This window comes from Bos indicus, chromosome 11 (assembly GCF_029378745.1).
Source record: "Bos indicus isolate NIAB-ARS_2022 breed Sahiwal x Tharparkar chromosome 11, NIAB-ARS_B.indTharparkar_mat_pri_1.0, whole genome shotgun sequence".
Taxonomy (NCBI): domain Eukaryota; kingdom Metazoa; phylum Chordata; class Mammalia; order Artiodactyla; family Bovidae; genus Bos; species Bos indicus.
Window position 1 is genome coordinate 97,879,695 of NC_091770.1, and position 12,831 is coordinate 97,892,525.

Consider the following 12,831-nt stretch of genomic DNA (forward strand, 5'->3'; position numbering starts at 1 on the left):
CCCCAGTGACCACAAAGGCTAGGCTCCCCCCCAAGAAGAAGCTACATCAGAAAGTCCACTGGTTGTCAAATGGTCCTTTATTTTCCTTTGCAGTTCTTAACTCTGTGGGGAAAAAAAAGAAACCTCTCAATAACAGGACAAAAAACTTTATCCCCACTATTGAGCATTTCTAGAACTTTCTACAGTATCTCAAAGGATACATTAGCTCCACCCCCAGTCTTCACCTTAATTTTAACCATATCAGTGCAGAAGTAACTTACAGCGGGGCACTCCACTGCGCCACTGTTGATATCATCAATGATGTCATGAGGGTGGCGGCCATCAACATTGCAGCCCACAGACTGGGCGGTCCCCAGGATCTCTTTAATGGTTCCTGTCATTAAGAAAAGGTGGAATCAGAGGGGAAGTCAGTCCCTCGCTATTCTCAGATAACAGAGGGGATAAAGGTGAGGAGAGAACAAGGAATAACTATTTTATGGATTACAGGAATAATTATTACTGCTCCCCTAATCCAAAACTCAGCACTCAGTATTATTTAAAAACTCCAAGTGCAAAACTGGCCACAGATCCCATGATACCCAGACTCAAACCAAAAGACACTCCAATTCTAGGTCTTACAGAGTAAAAAAATCCCCTTCTAATTGGGAAAAAGCCACCAAACGAATACATCTCAAGTTACAACTAAAGTGGCCCCAAACTGTTCTGCTCTTACCAGAAAGTTCTCTAGCTAGAGACCGATGCCGCATCTGCCGGGCAATGTTGACGATCTCATCAAAAGTAATGTTTCCACTGTGCTTAACTGCAGAAAAGAAAAAAGACCAAAAGCTTTGTTACCACCTGAGGCCAGGGCAGACCACAGTCCATCTTCCCTCATCCATTTCTAGCCTGTTCCCATGCTTTCGGCACAGAGTCATCCACATGAAGAACAACCCTGTTTCCTAAGCTGGGGTTATTTTTAGCTCACCACTGGATTGCACCAGCCAACAGAAAACTGGTCAGGTGCAGTGGCGGGTGGCTAGACACAAAATCAAGTTTTGCTAACCTTACATGGTAGGGACTGTTTTGAAGAGAAAAAAGTGACAGGTTGGTTAAAGCTGTCCATATGTCATCCAGCTAGGAAGCTGCCCTTCCCCAATTATTGGTTATCTGTTTCTTCACCCTGTTTGACAGTTCCCTCCTGTAAATTCTGAGGGGATCTGTTCCACGCCAGTAACTGGGGAGAGCCACAGGGCACTTGGTGGCAGTGCCTGGCTCTGTAACAGCTTAACATCGAACACCTGTGCCATCCCTGTTTCCTTAAAGGGAGCAAGCACAGCTGTCTTTTACATTGGACACACCACCACCCACAAATTACCAGGGGGAAAAACCACTCACTGTTTTTCTGCTTCTTTCTGTCCCTTGGTGGTTCCTTGAGGGCTTTGATGATCAGGGCAGAAGCAGAAGGTACCACCTCAATCTGCAGAAGAGATTCTCCATGTGAATAAGCCCTATGCCACCCTCTAACAAGAAAGAACCAGTAATACAAGCACTTTCGCTCTCAGGAACCATAGGCCAGACACTGTTTACCAAATGTACATTCAAGCTAATTTTCACAACCAGAAACACAGCCTACCCTACCCCAGAAAATGCTGATTAGCTCAGTGTCTCAAAAGTGAGAAGAGTTAATATTTAAACCATGCTCTTAAAACAGCCCTCCCCACAAATAAAACTGCTTTTAGCACCTGCCTCCCAGGTATCCCCACCTTTGCCTTCCCTCAAACCAAGTACCTGGGCTTGTCTGTTCTGAATGGTCAGTTTCACTGTAATCCTCAGACCCTTCCAATCACCAGTTGCCTTGGCGATGTCATCACCGACCTTTTTTGGAGACTATAGAAATAAAAGGTATATAATCACACTGTGCCCTAACCAAAACTGATCTGAAAAATCTACCCAGTCCCTCTCACTTGGCGGCACACGAGAAGGCTTTCTGAAACACGTTTAACTGTGCCTACCTAATCAAGGTATCACCATAATTAAACTGGAAAAATGAGGTTTAGTTTATCCAAGGCTGCAACCTTGAGGTTTAAGGCCACAATGGGGCCAGGTCCCTTACCTACCCTTTCCTAAAGATCTATGTGGTATCTTTTACATTGGATCACCAGGGGATCTTTAAAGATACCATGTTCCTGGTGTCTTACCAATCCTAGTCAACCTATGAGGATGCGGTCTGGGCATGTGCACTTTATAATTCCTTGAAGAGGAGAATTATATAAAGGAGGTTAAGCAATGAAGAATTGAAGCTTTTGAACTGTGGTGTTGGAGAAGACTCTTGAGAGTCCCTTGGGATTGCAAGGAGATCCAACCAGCCCATCCTAAAGGAAATCAGTCCTGAATATTCATTGGAAGGACTGATGCTGAAGCTGAAACCCCAATCCTCTGGCCACCTGATGCAAAGAACTGACTCATTTGAAAAGACCCTGATTCTGGGAATGACTGAAGGCAGGAGGAGAAGGGGATGACAGAGGATGAGATGGGTGGATGGCATCACCGACTCAATGGACATGTTTGAGTAAGCTCCGGGAGTTGGTGATGGACAGAGAGGCCTGGTGTACTGCAGTCCATGGGGTCGCAAAGTCGGACATGACTGAGCAACTGACTAGAGATGTGTCCAGTGAGCGCTAGCTGAGCTAAGGGACAAGGCGGCCACTGCTTAAGCAAAACCATGATGGGATAACTTTTCTGACAGAAGACCACTGCCCAAGAAATAAAGACCTAATTATATTCAAGAAAAAAGGAGACGAATTAAGTCCAACCCTACGTGTTAGTCACTCAGTCGTGTCCGACTCTCTGCAACCCCATAGACTGTAGTTCACCTGGGATTTTCCAGGCAAGAATACTGGAGTGGGTTGCCATTTCCTTCTCCAGGACAGTAGGTAAAGCCAAGAGTATGAATCAGTAGATTGAAAGCAGAATTAATACTAGCAACTGTAAAGCGGCTGCACACAATGCGGGAGACCCGGGTTCAATCCCTGGGTCGGGAAGATCCTCTGGAGAAAGAAATGGCAACCCACTCCAGTATTCTTGCCTGGAAAGTTCCATGAACAGAGAAGCCTGGTAGGCTACAGTCCATGGGGTCACAGAGAGTTGGACACAACTGAGCGACTTCACTTCACTGTAACGTTCACAAAGGTCTTCATTTCATACCCCATTCAATCCTCCAGCAGCCATATGCCTATTTCCCTAAGAAACAGACCAAGTTATCACTCTTGACTTCAAAAACCTCCTCTATCCCATCCCTCATGTACCCTCACAGAGCAGCAACTAAGACACACTGGAAAACTACAGGTTCAAAGTATCAGATTCCACCTTTATATACAACCTTTCTGCGGCAGCTGGTGCCAGTTCAGTGGCTTGGAGGCCTAGTAAGGGATGGCAATCTGTCCCTGTCAACGGCACCTCAGAGGCAACCCTAACCCTAACCCCCGAATTTGACTTACCAGACCCAGAGGGCCGATCTTGGGGGCCAGGGCAGACGTGGCACCGACTTCCCCACCGGTGCACCTCAGGTACACTGGAAGAAAGAAAGAATTAGTGCCTCCGCAGAAGGGGCTCCCAAATCACAGCTCTCCCTCCGCAGTCCTCTTGGCGGAAAAATGCCAAGAGCCTCAGCGGGAAGCAAGGCACGACACCCCTCCCGCCAAGGCGAGAACCGCTCCAAGCACCACGTGGGACGGCGGCCTTGGGTTCGGCCACCGCTGCCGAAGCCCACACCACATCGGTTTGGGGGCAGCCCCGCCGCCGGCCAACCCAGTTTAGGGAGAAGCGCCCGGAGACAAACCTTACCCTAAGGCGTGCGGGCTGCGAAGCCGCCACAGGTCGTCCGGTCCTCCCTCCCCATCTATACGTGGGGAAGCCGAGGCCCAGAAAGAACAAGAGACTCGACCACGACCGCACACCGCCCTGAACGCAGCACCAGAGGGCAGGCCCCTAGGAGGCAGCGGCCTTGAGGCCCGACGTGGGAAAGGCCATAGCGGCGGGGGCCGCGGGCCGGACGGAATACGGGGAGGGATGCCGCATCCCGAAGCCCCGGCCACATCTAAAGCACGCACCGACTTTTATCTCGTTGGGGTCGAACTTAGGCGGCATGGTGGAGGCGGCTGGTGTCGGATGAACCCGGATTCGGGACGACCGAAGAAAGTTGCACCTCTGCCTCCCCCGAGCCGAAAGCCGAAAGACCGGAAGGTGGGACTTTTGCGCCGGATATAGACCCAAAAGCGCGACTGTCGCGAGAACTGCCGTCTCCGCCCAACCTTCCACCGACGCCCTTGCTGCCATATTGCTTGTGGGCAGGCACCTGAGCGGCTGGAGAACCCGGCACTGCGGTGAGCTGTGGCTAGGGGGTCTGAAGAGGGGTTCGGGGCAGTTGTCCCTGAGAAGGCAGACAACAGAGGACTGCTCCCGAGATCCTAGGCCCCGCTGTTCCCCATTCTCCCTTATCCTGAGGGTCACCCCATAGTCCCAGTCACCCAATCCCAGAGCCCCGCCCCTCTCCTAAGGGTCCGCATCGCATTCCGAGACCTCTCGGCCACAGCGATCTCGGACCACCTTCTAATTCCTTCGTGATGTATGCATTTTAGCTATTAGAACAGTTTTGTTAAGAGTCTAAATCCGGTCCAACTCTTAACTCTTTTAAGATTCTGCGGTCTTCGGTCTCAGACTTCGTCATCCTGGTCTGCATGACTTTCTGAGATTCTGAATTTCGATCCCCAGTTCCTTCGTTTGGAGGAGACCAGACTCTGCTCAGCAGGGGATGTGCAGTGCCCAGTGGCCTGCCACCCCACGTTCATGACCAAGCCCTGCGAGTGATCGGCCTGCCTTCAGGTCCACCCGAGGGAACAACCATCAGGGACCTATTTATCTGCACAGCAAGGTTGGGCACTGCCCACTCCAGGCTGGGGAGGACGGGTGTGGCTCTTCCCATGTAGGCTGGACGTCAGGGAGGGGATGGATGAGAAATGGACATCAGGGAGCAGATAGGGAAGAGCTGGTCTTCTAGGAGGGATGGAAGAGAGGTGGCCATTGGGGAGGAAGTGAAGGAAGGTTAGTCATTGGAGAGCAGAAGGATAAGAGCTGGTCATTAAGGAGAGATGGGGGAGGGCTGGTTTTAAATTATTCCCCATCCCTGCAGACAGGTGGGGCGACAAGAGGGGCCTGAGCCAGCCCTGCAGGCTAGGCCAGATCCCCAGACAGCCCACGCCTCTGTTGGCAGAGACCTGTGATCTCTGCCACTCCCCTGAGGAGGAGGTATATGTCTTCTTCAACTGCATCTCCACCCGGGTCCCTTTCTGCCTGGCTCTTTCTACTGTCCTAGGCCCTGAATAAATGTTTGTTAGATGTGTGGTGGTATGTGATTACCACTGTGCCAGGTACTGTGTTATGGGCTTTACAAATATGGAAATCACTGGCTCCAAATAGAACCAGGTGTTGGGAACATTATATTACTCACACTTTACAGATGAGGAAACTGAGGCTCAGAGAGGTAAACCAAGCAGACATGGCTGGTGGGTGGCCGAGCTGGGATTCAAAAACAGTTAAACAAACAAAATCATCCCAGAGTCCATGCTGTTAGCCATAAGCTTCTGTGTATGAGTGCATCCTGACCCACTGATGTTCCATATCAAGTGCTGACATTTTCTGATACCGGGCAGGCAGTGAGCTCAGGACCGTGTGTACTCAGTGTGTGCTAAGTTACTGAAGCACCAAGGAGTTGGGCAAACTCCGTGGAATCAGGACTTGAAAGAGCAGAGGTTCCAGACTGGTTTGGACTACAGTCCAGCTGTATAACCAGATAGCTGAACTTGATGAGCATCACTTTTGTTACTATAAAGAGGGCTTTGGTGAGAATCAAATGGGATCATAATAACTGGGAGAGTGGCAAATTACCTGAGAATTGCTTTTGAATTTTTATGTATTGATAATTCAGAAACCTCTTTGGTTACAATGTAGTTGAGTTCCCCAGGATCAAGGACAGAGGTGGCTAAAGCCATGCAGCATCTGGTGGTTTGCTGATGCCACTCTGATAGTGTTTCAGGGGTTAGAAGTGATTCATTAGCCAAGGCTCTCAGAGTCCTCAAAGAGCCTCCTTGAAGAGGACCTGAGGAAATGTCTCCAGATCAACCCCTTTGTCTAACCTGGAGGAGAGATGGGGGCCCTGAACGGGAATGGGTATGTCAGGGGCTCACAGTGGGTTAGGGGCAAATGTGGGCTCAAAGCCAGGTCACCTGGCTTGCTGTTGTGCTTTTCTACATCCTGCTGCTGCTTGTTTAGTCAACAAAGAACAAATGGTATTGAGCACCTACTGTGCCAGGCTCGGGGCACGGATGGTCAAGATGGACATGGCCCTGCCCTCAAGGAGCATATAATCCAGCAGATGAGCTCTGTGCTCTTGTTACTGTGCCCTGTCCAGGGTGTTGGGGGGCGGTGACAGATGCCCCAGGCCCTCACCCCTCTCCTCCGCCCTAGTGTGGTGAAGATCGCTCTAGAAAAAAGGAAGGATGCCACTCTTCTTCCGGAAGCGGAAACCCAGCGATGAGGCTCGGAAACGCCTGGAGTACCAGATGTGTCTGGTGAGGGAAATGGGTTTCCTCCCAGTCTATGCCCATCTCCACCTCCGCCCCAGGCAGCAGGGCTCCATGCTGCACTTCCCCTCTGCAGACTGACCACACTTGGTGTGACTTGTTCACACTATTCCCTGCTGAACCTCAAGCCCAGTTAAAGCCAGGATCGTTGGTGCACCTTCAGAATGGACTAGCTGAACCAGGAGGGTGTCTGCGATTCTTTGAAGCCATTAATCCTATGTTTCTTTGCCTGATTTGTGCACCCTGGAAGGATGTTTTGCTCGAACCCTTTTCTTTTTCTTTCTTCTTCTTTTTTAAACTATTTATTTATTTGCCTGCACTGTGTCTCAGCTGCGGCACGCTGGCTCTTTTAGTTGTGGCATGTGGGGTTTGGTTCCCTGACCAGGGATTGAACCCCGGCCCCCTGAATTGGGAGTGCGGAGTCTTAACCACTGGACTACCAGTAAAGTCCTGGAAACTGCCCCCCACCGGCTTTTTTTTAATTCTTTTTATCCCTAGGCAAAAGAAGCTGGAGCAGATGACATTCTTGACATCTCTAAATGTGAACTCTCCGAGGTAAAGTGGGGTGGTTGGTGTTCTGCTTGTGAAGTTTGATCTGCTCTCTTTCTGGCTCTGCTGTCCCTGGGAAACGATAGATGTGGACTGAGACTTTTAAGAGGCAGAAGCTCTAGTCAAGAGATGTTTCCTTAGCTTTTGTTCTTGTGAAAGAAAACTGAGATGATCTTTTGGCCTCAGCATGGTCTTCAAGAGTCACAGAGTCCAGAAAATGCACCCACAGATTCCTGAGGCCTTGGGAGAGCCTGGGATTCTCTGTAGGACATCAGAAATCTGTCTTTTGCCCCTCGGAGTTCATGATGGGGATGGGGTGGGTAGTTGGGAAAGTCACCCGACAGCTGATTGGAGGGGGTGACCACCCGGTGCGGCTTCCTCCCAGCCTTCCCAGGGCTTAGACTTACTTACTTCCTGTCCCTTCTTCCTGCCACTCAACAGGTTAAACACTGGCAGGAGGGGAGGCACTGATTCTTCTTTATCTTATTTTAGATTCCATTTGGGGCTTTTGCAACATGTAAAGTTCTGCAGAAGAAGGTGAGACGGATCTACGTTTTCAGAAAATTATTCATGGCATGTTTGCTTGTTTGAAATCAGGCGGGGATCCTGGCGTAGACATCCCTCTTCTCTTTGAATGGCACACTTTCCACCTGCAGCAGGTGTCCTCACAGGGGAGCAGGCCCTGGCATCAGGCAGCTCTGGCTGGGCCCCTCCTGAATTGGGCAACTTCCTTACACTCTTACATCTCAGTTTCTCCATCTGTGAAAGGAAGACATCCGTCGTTCTCCACTCGCAGAGCTATTATGAGAATTAAATGAGTGACAGGGAGGTAGAGATAAAGATGTAAATGGCCTGAGTAGAGTGCCTGCCACATAGTGGACACTGAATAACCACATTGTTATTAATAGTAAAAATCACACTCATTTCATTTTGGTCAATTAGGGAAGGTTAAGAGTGGAATGAATGATTTTTCAGAAAGGCATTGCAGCCTTGAATGCAGGTAGGTAACAGTATTCTAAATGAAGTGTCTAAGAGCAGGTAGGTAAAATGTGTTCTATGCCAACAGGAGTGGCTTGACATTGGAAGTATCCATGCAGGTGTCAACGCCTAACAAAAATAGTAGCATGTGACTCTGATTGAGCGTCTGACCATGTCCCAGCCCTGGGCTGAGTGCTTACTGTCTGTTAGCTTGTTAGCAGCCCTCAGAGGCAGGAGTTTATCATTCTCTGTTTTCCACAAGGGGCTTCCCTGGTAGCTCAGTGCTAGAGAATCCACCTGCTGATGCAGAGTTCGATCCCTGGGTCAAGAAGGTCCCCTGGAGAAGGAAATGGCAACCCACTCCAATATTTTTTCCTGGAGAATCCTGTGGACAGAAGAGCCTAGTGGGCTACAATCCATGGGGTCACAAAGAGTCAGACACGACTGAGAGACTAGACAACATCAACAACATTTTCCACAAGATGCTGCTGAAGCTGAGGGACGTTAAGGTCGGGACAGCTGCAAGGGGATCCCTTCTCAGGATGGAAGGAAGAATTAGACCTCTGAGGTCCCTTTCAGTCTTGAGATTCCAGAGTTTAAGGTCATCTGGTTTTCCCGTGTTTGGAAACGTCGCTTGTGATGTCCACAGGAGAGAGCACTGGGCCGGGCTGACTGCTGGTGTCCAGTGTGTGCCAGCTGCCCCGCCTCCAGCCCCCCTCCCTGCAGCTCTCCTTCAGCCTAACATGCCGAAACTCTTTCCCACGCAGGTGTTGATCGTCCACACAAATGTGCTCACCTCCCTGCTCCCTAAATCCTGCAGCCTCCTGAGTCTCGCCACCATCAAGGTACCGGGGCCCTGCTCCCAGGGGGCAGCCAGCACGCCCCTCCAGTCACGTCTCGGCTGTCAGAGTTTATGCCAGATGTGCCTCACGTCATCGGGACTCTGGGCATGATCAGCATGGTCTGGGCTTGTGTGCGGTGAGGTTGCAGAGAGAACCAGCTGCAAGCCCTGCCCTCAGGGAGCTTACCCGCTAGGTGGAAAGGCAAACCATAAACTCATAGCAAGCGAATTGGCAGAGAACAGGGAGACCGATGGGCCCAGACAAGAAGCAAGAGGAGGCACGCCAGGCACCGTGTGGCCAGTGTGTGGAGGCGCGGTGAGCTGAGTGACTCTCTCCCAACAGCTCCCCCAGGACAGAGGCTGGGACGTGGTCACAGTGGACGGGAGGCAGGACCCCCGGGCTGTTCCCCATAAACTTGAGCTGTGACCGAGGCTATGCACGTGGCAGTGTAGAGACTGGCAATGGAGGCATCAAAGTGATTTTTATTGCTAATGCTGGTGTGTAGGGACTAGGGGTAGTTCTTACTTCTCTTTATTGTTCTGGTCCAACATGCTTTATTTTTATAAGCAGAAGAAAGATAACATTAAAAAGCTTTCATATTCATGTATATTTGTATTTCATATATATATATTATGTATATATATCCTACTCCATTTTGCTCATTTTCACTGTTAAAATATTAGCAAATACAGTTAAGCATAAGGAAAAACATAATTTCACACTCTATCAATATTTTGATATTGATTGAGATTGATTTTGATTGAGAACTGCTATCAATATTTTATTGCATATTTGGTAGTCTTTTACTATGCAAATATATATCTAGACTATGAGGAATTTTCAACATGAATATGTACGCATACTGGATAAATAAGAATTAAATGGTATAATACTTAAAAAAAAAAAAAAGATGGAGTGGTCCTTTAGTTGGGGAGGAAGGGGTTGGTACTCTTGGTTTGAACACCAGAGGCACGGAGGCGCCCCTACCACACCCTGTCTCCCTGGAGCCTGAAATCACGGGGGCTTTCTCAGTCAGGGACTTCGGGTGTTCCACTTGTTTCCCTTCTGCAGGTTCTGGATCTTCATGATAACCAGCTGACAGCCCTTCCCGATGACATAGGGCAGCTGACGGCCCTGCAGGTACGGCTGCAGGAGACACAACCCACCTCTGACCCCCTAAGTAAGAAACTGCAGCCGCACAGACCCAGAATGTTCTGGTCATGCTCCAGCCAGGGCTTAGGTGCCCCTGGCTTCTCCACCTTTACTACTGAGATGCCCAGGGGTGGCGTCAGCCTTGCAGTCTGGGCTGTGGGCATCTCTCCACCGAATTTTTGGCATGTGCGTTGGGATTGCATCATTAGCTTCCACAACTTTACAGAAAAAGAGCACCCAGCGAGTCCACCATTTCCAAGTGATGAATTCAGCTCTCTGGCTCAGTGTCTCACTTCCGCTTCTTGTCAGTGGCAGCCCCTGCATTTATCGAGCGCCCACTGCATGCCAGCACCAAGCTAAGCATTTCACTTGCATCGTCAACCAATTGCTCACAGCCCCTCTTTGAACACATATCAGCATCATCCCCAGTTCACCGAGAAGGACAGACCGTCCATTTTTACACATGAATTTTTGTATAATTGGTGCATTCACAGTTCTGTAACTTTTGGATACCTGATAAGAATAACTTACAGCCATCCTTTGGTTCATCGAATGTTCATCTGCCACGTTATTTTTAACGTGTGTGCCTTCCCATCGTATCAGTTTATTTTTAATGGTTACTTTATGTGTCATCCTGGCAGCCTTGCTCACCTCACGGTGCCACCCATCAGCCCAGGATTCAATCCCCGCTCCACCAGCTGCTGGCCCCGCAGCCTCAGGCAGGTCCCACTGCCTGTATGCAGCTCAGCTTCCTTCTGTTCACTCCAGGGTAACAAGGCTTCATTACGTGCCCCCTCACCTGGATCCCCTTATTATCAGGTGTTTGTGGTCAGTATAAATGGTACAGCCTCAGCAAGAACCGGGTTCAAAGTCTAGCATTGCCTTTTGGACACAGGACCTCACCACTCCGAGCCTCAGCTTTCTCATCTCTCAGATGGGATCGTGACAACTGGTGTCTTCCTCACAGGGCTGTCAGGAGATAAAGATGTGGGTGTGGTGCCCGGATGATGGCTGGCCAGAAGAGGGGGAGGCGTTATTGTCTGTGTGTGTGCCTTCTCATGGCATTCTCCCTCTCTCTTAGGTCTTGAACATGGAAAGGAATCAACTGACCTATCTCCCACGTTCCATTGGGAACCTGATCCAGCTCCAGACCCTCAATGTGAAAGGTAGGGGGCCAGGAAGCCCTGTCCACGTGACCCTGGGTCTGCTCTGAGCTGACCCGGCTAGAGTCCCCAGGGTGCTTGTCCTGGGACCCATTGAGCACAAGAGCAGCCAGCCCCCACGTGTCACTCAAACTGTTGGACCTCCTTTGTGGTCGGTGTATCTCCATGGTAACCAGAGACAGGGCGTCTGGAGGGTTCCTGCAGCTCCTCCCTGTCGGGGCCTTACAGGGAGGAGAGCAGACAGCATTGACAGCAAGGCCCCCAAGACTCTGTCATTCGTGTTTAGAGCCATGGGCGATGCATGATGAGAGTGTGGACTGAATGGGTGAGAGCTATTCTGAGTATCCCTTCCCACCCAGTGAGGAGCGCTTCCACACTCGGGGGTGCCACAAGTGTGTGAGAGAGGAAGGAGGTCTTATCCCCAATTTACAGATGAGGAAAATGAGGCTCAGAGAGCCATGACTTGCTCAAGACCAGCCAGTGCGGTAGTGACTGAGCTGAAATTCTAACACGTGCCTCCCTGTACCCCCAGCTCTCTTCTTTCTTCTTTTCCTCCAGTTCTTTCTGCACAGGATGCCATAATTTACCCATTTGTAACATATAATTAATGATGAACATAATAGCACCCAATTTACTGATCACTTACTGTGATAGGTACCTCATGTGATAGGCCCTGTGCCGAGCACCTTTTCACATGCATCATCTCTTTGAATCCCTCAGTATTCCTATAAGGCCAAATAGTGTGGGCACCTCCATTTTACTGATGCGGAAACTGGTCCAGGGAGGTCAAATCAGTTTTCCAAAGTCACTCAGCTCATAAGTGGTGGAGCAGGGACTTGAACCTGGGTCATTGAAACTCCACCGCTCTTCCTCATGGAGCAGAGGTATACCCCAGGCTCAGAGGGAGGCACCCACCTCCGCCCAGTCCTGGCGGGTGTCAGGCCAGAAGCTGGTGAAGGGGCCGTGGGGTGCTGAGCTGTGCCACTGGGACCCCTCCAGACAACAGGCTGAAGGAGCTGCCGGACACGCTGGGGGAGCTTCGGAGCCTGCGCACTCTGGACATCAGTGAGAACGAGATTCAGAGGCTGCCCCGGATGCTGGCACATGTCCGAACCCTGGAGGTAGGTGGGCCATGCTCTCGCCTGGGGGCCTGCCTGGCCTGCCCGCCGCTCCCCTCCCACATTCCTGGAGGCCTGCCCTGGTCACAGGATACAGGGGTCAAGGAGATCTCAGGGGCTCACAGAGAGAACAGTGTGAATGACTGTAATTAGGTGACTTGCTGTCATAATGGAGGCAGCAAAGCATATTCCTAGTAGAGTGAAAAGCTCATGCTGAATCCTGATGGGTTCATTAACACTGTGAAAGACATGGCGTTTGAGCCAGATCTTGAAAGAGGAGAAAGCTTTGGAGAAGTCGACAGGGCTCATGGGAGCATTCCAGGTGGAGGAACAGTTCGGGAAAAGGCAGGAGATGGGAAAGCCCAGGACGTGTTCAGGGAGGAGCAGGGGAGCCAATGTGGTTGGAACGCGC

The 12,831-nt window shown here is 50.4% G+C and overlaps 2 protein-coding genes and 1 non-coding gene across 9 annotated transcripts in view; 1 reads left to right on the forward strand and 2 right to left on the reverse strand.

The window, feature by feature from the left end:
• Nucleotides 1-59: 59 nt before the first annotated feature.
• Nucleotides 60-4,222, reverse strand: RPL12 (ribosomal protein L12). The gene is made up of 7 exons (XM_019970887.2): nt 4,089-4,222; nt 3,477-3,550; nt 1,768-1,866; nt 1,375-1,456; nt 713-799; nt 261-373; nt 60-102 (listed from the first exon to the last, which is right to left on the reverse strand). Exons 1-7 carry the CDS (start codon nt 4,123-4,125, stop codon nt 97-99), a joined length of 498 nt encoding a protein of 165 aa, XP_019826446.1. The 5' UTR covers nt 4,126-4,222; the 3' UTR covers nt 60-96.
• LOC139185997 (small nucleolar RNA SNORA65) lies at nt 884-1,012 on the reverse strand. The gene has a single exon (XR_011569574.1). It is a non-coding gene; the product is annotated as a small nucleolar RNA SNORA65 (small nucleolar RNA).
• An 11-nt stretch (nt 4,223-4,233) lies between the features above and the next one.
• LRSAM1 (leucine rich repeat and sterile alpha motif containing 1) overlaps nt 4,234-12,831 on the forward strand; it is a 33,933-nt gene continuing 25,335 nt past the window's right edge. For 3 of the 7 annotated variants that reach the window (XM_019970881.2, XM_070799268.1, XM_070799269.1), the window contains exons 1-9: nt 4,234-4,361; nt 4,674-4,909; nt 6,502-6,605; nt 7,116-7,172; nt 7,659-7,703; nt 8,912-8,989; nt 10,058-10,126; nt 11,220-11,304; nt 12,301-12,422. In XM_019970881.2, the coding sequence (XP_019826440.2) occupies nt 6,534-6,605; nt 7,116-7,172; nt 7,659-7,703; nt 8,912-8,989; nt 10,058-10,126; nt 11,220-11,304; nt 12,301-12,422 (528 nt within the window). In that variant the 5' untranslated portion in view covers nt 4,234-4,361; nt 4,674-4,909; nt 6,502-6,533. The other 4 variants (XM_019970883.2, XM_070799270.1, XM_070799272.1 and 1 more) reach the window with 4 other exon arrangements.

Bases quoted from the DNA above. Each gene is read 5' to 3' on its own strand.
- RPL12 (XM_019970887.2), bottom strand. From the start codon at position 4,125: ATGCCGCCTAAGTTCGACCCCAACGAGATAAAAGTCG. The intron at 3,551-4,088 runs GTGCGTGCTTTA...TCTTTCTTCCAG, and splicing joins CCCCAACGAGATAAAAGTCG to TGTACCTGAGGTGCACCGGT. The intron at 800-1,374 runs GTGAGTGGTTTT...TCTTTTCTGCAG, and splicing joins CAGAAAGAAGCAGAAAAACA to TTAAGCACAGTGGAAACATT.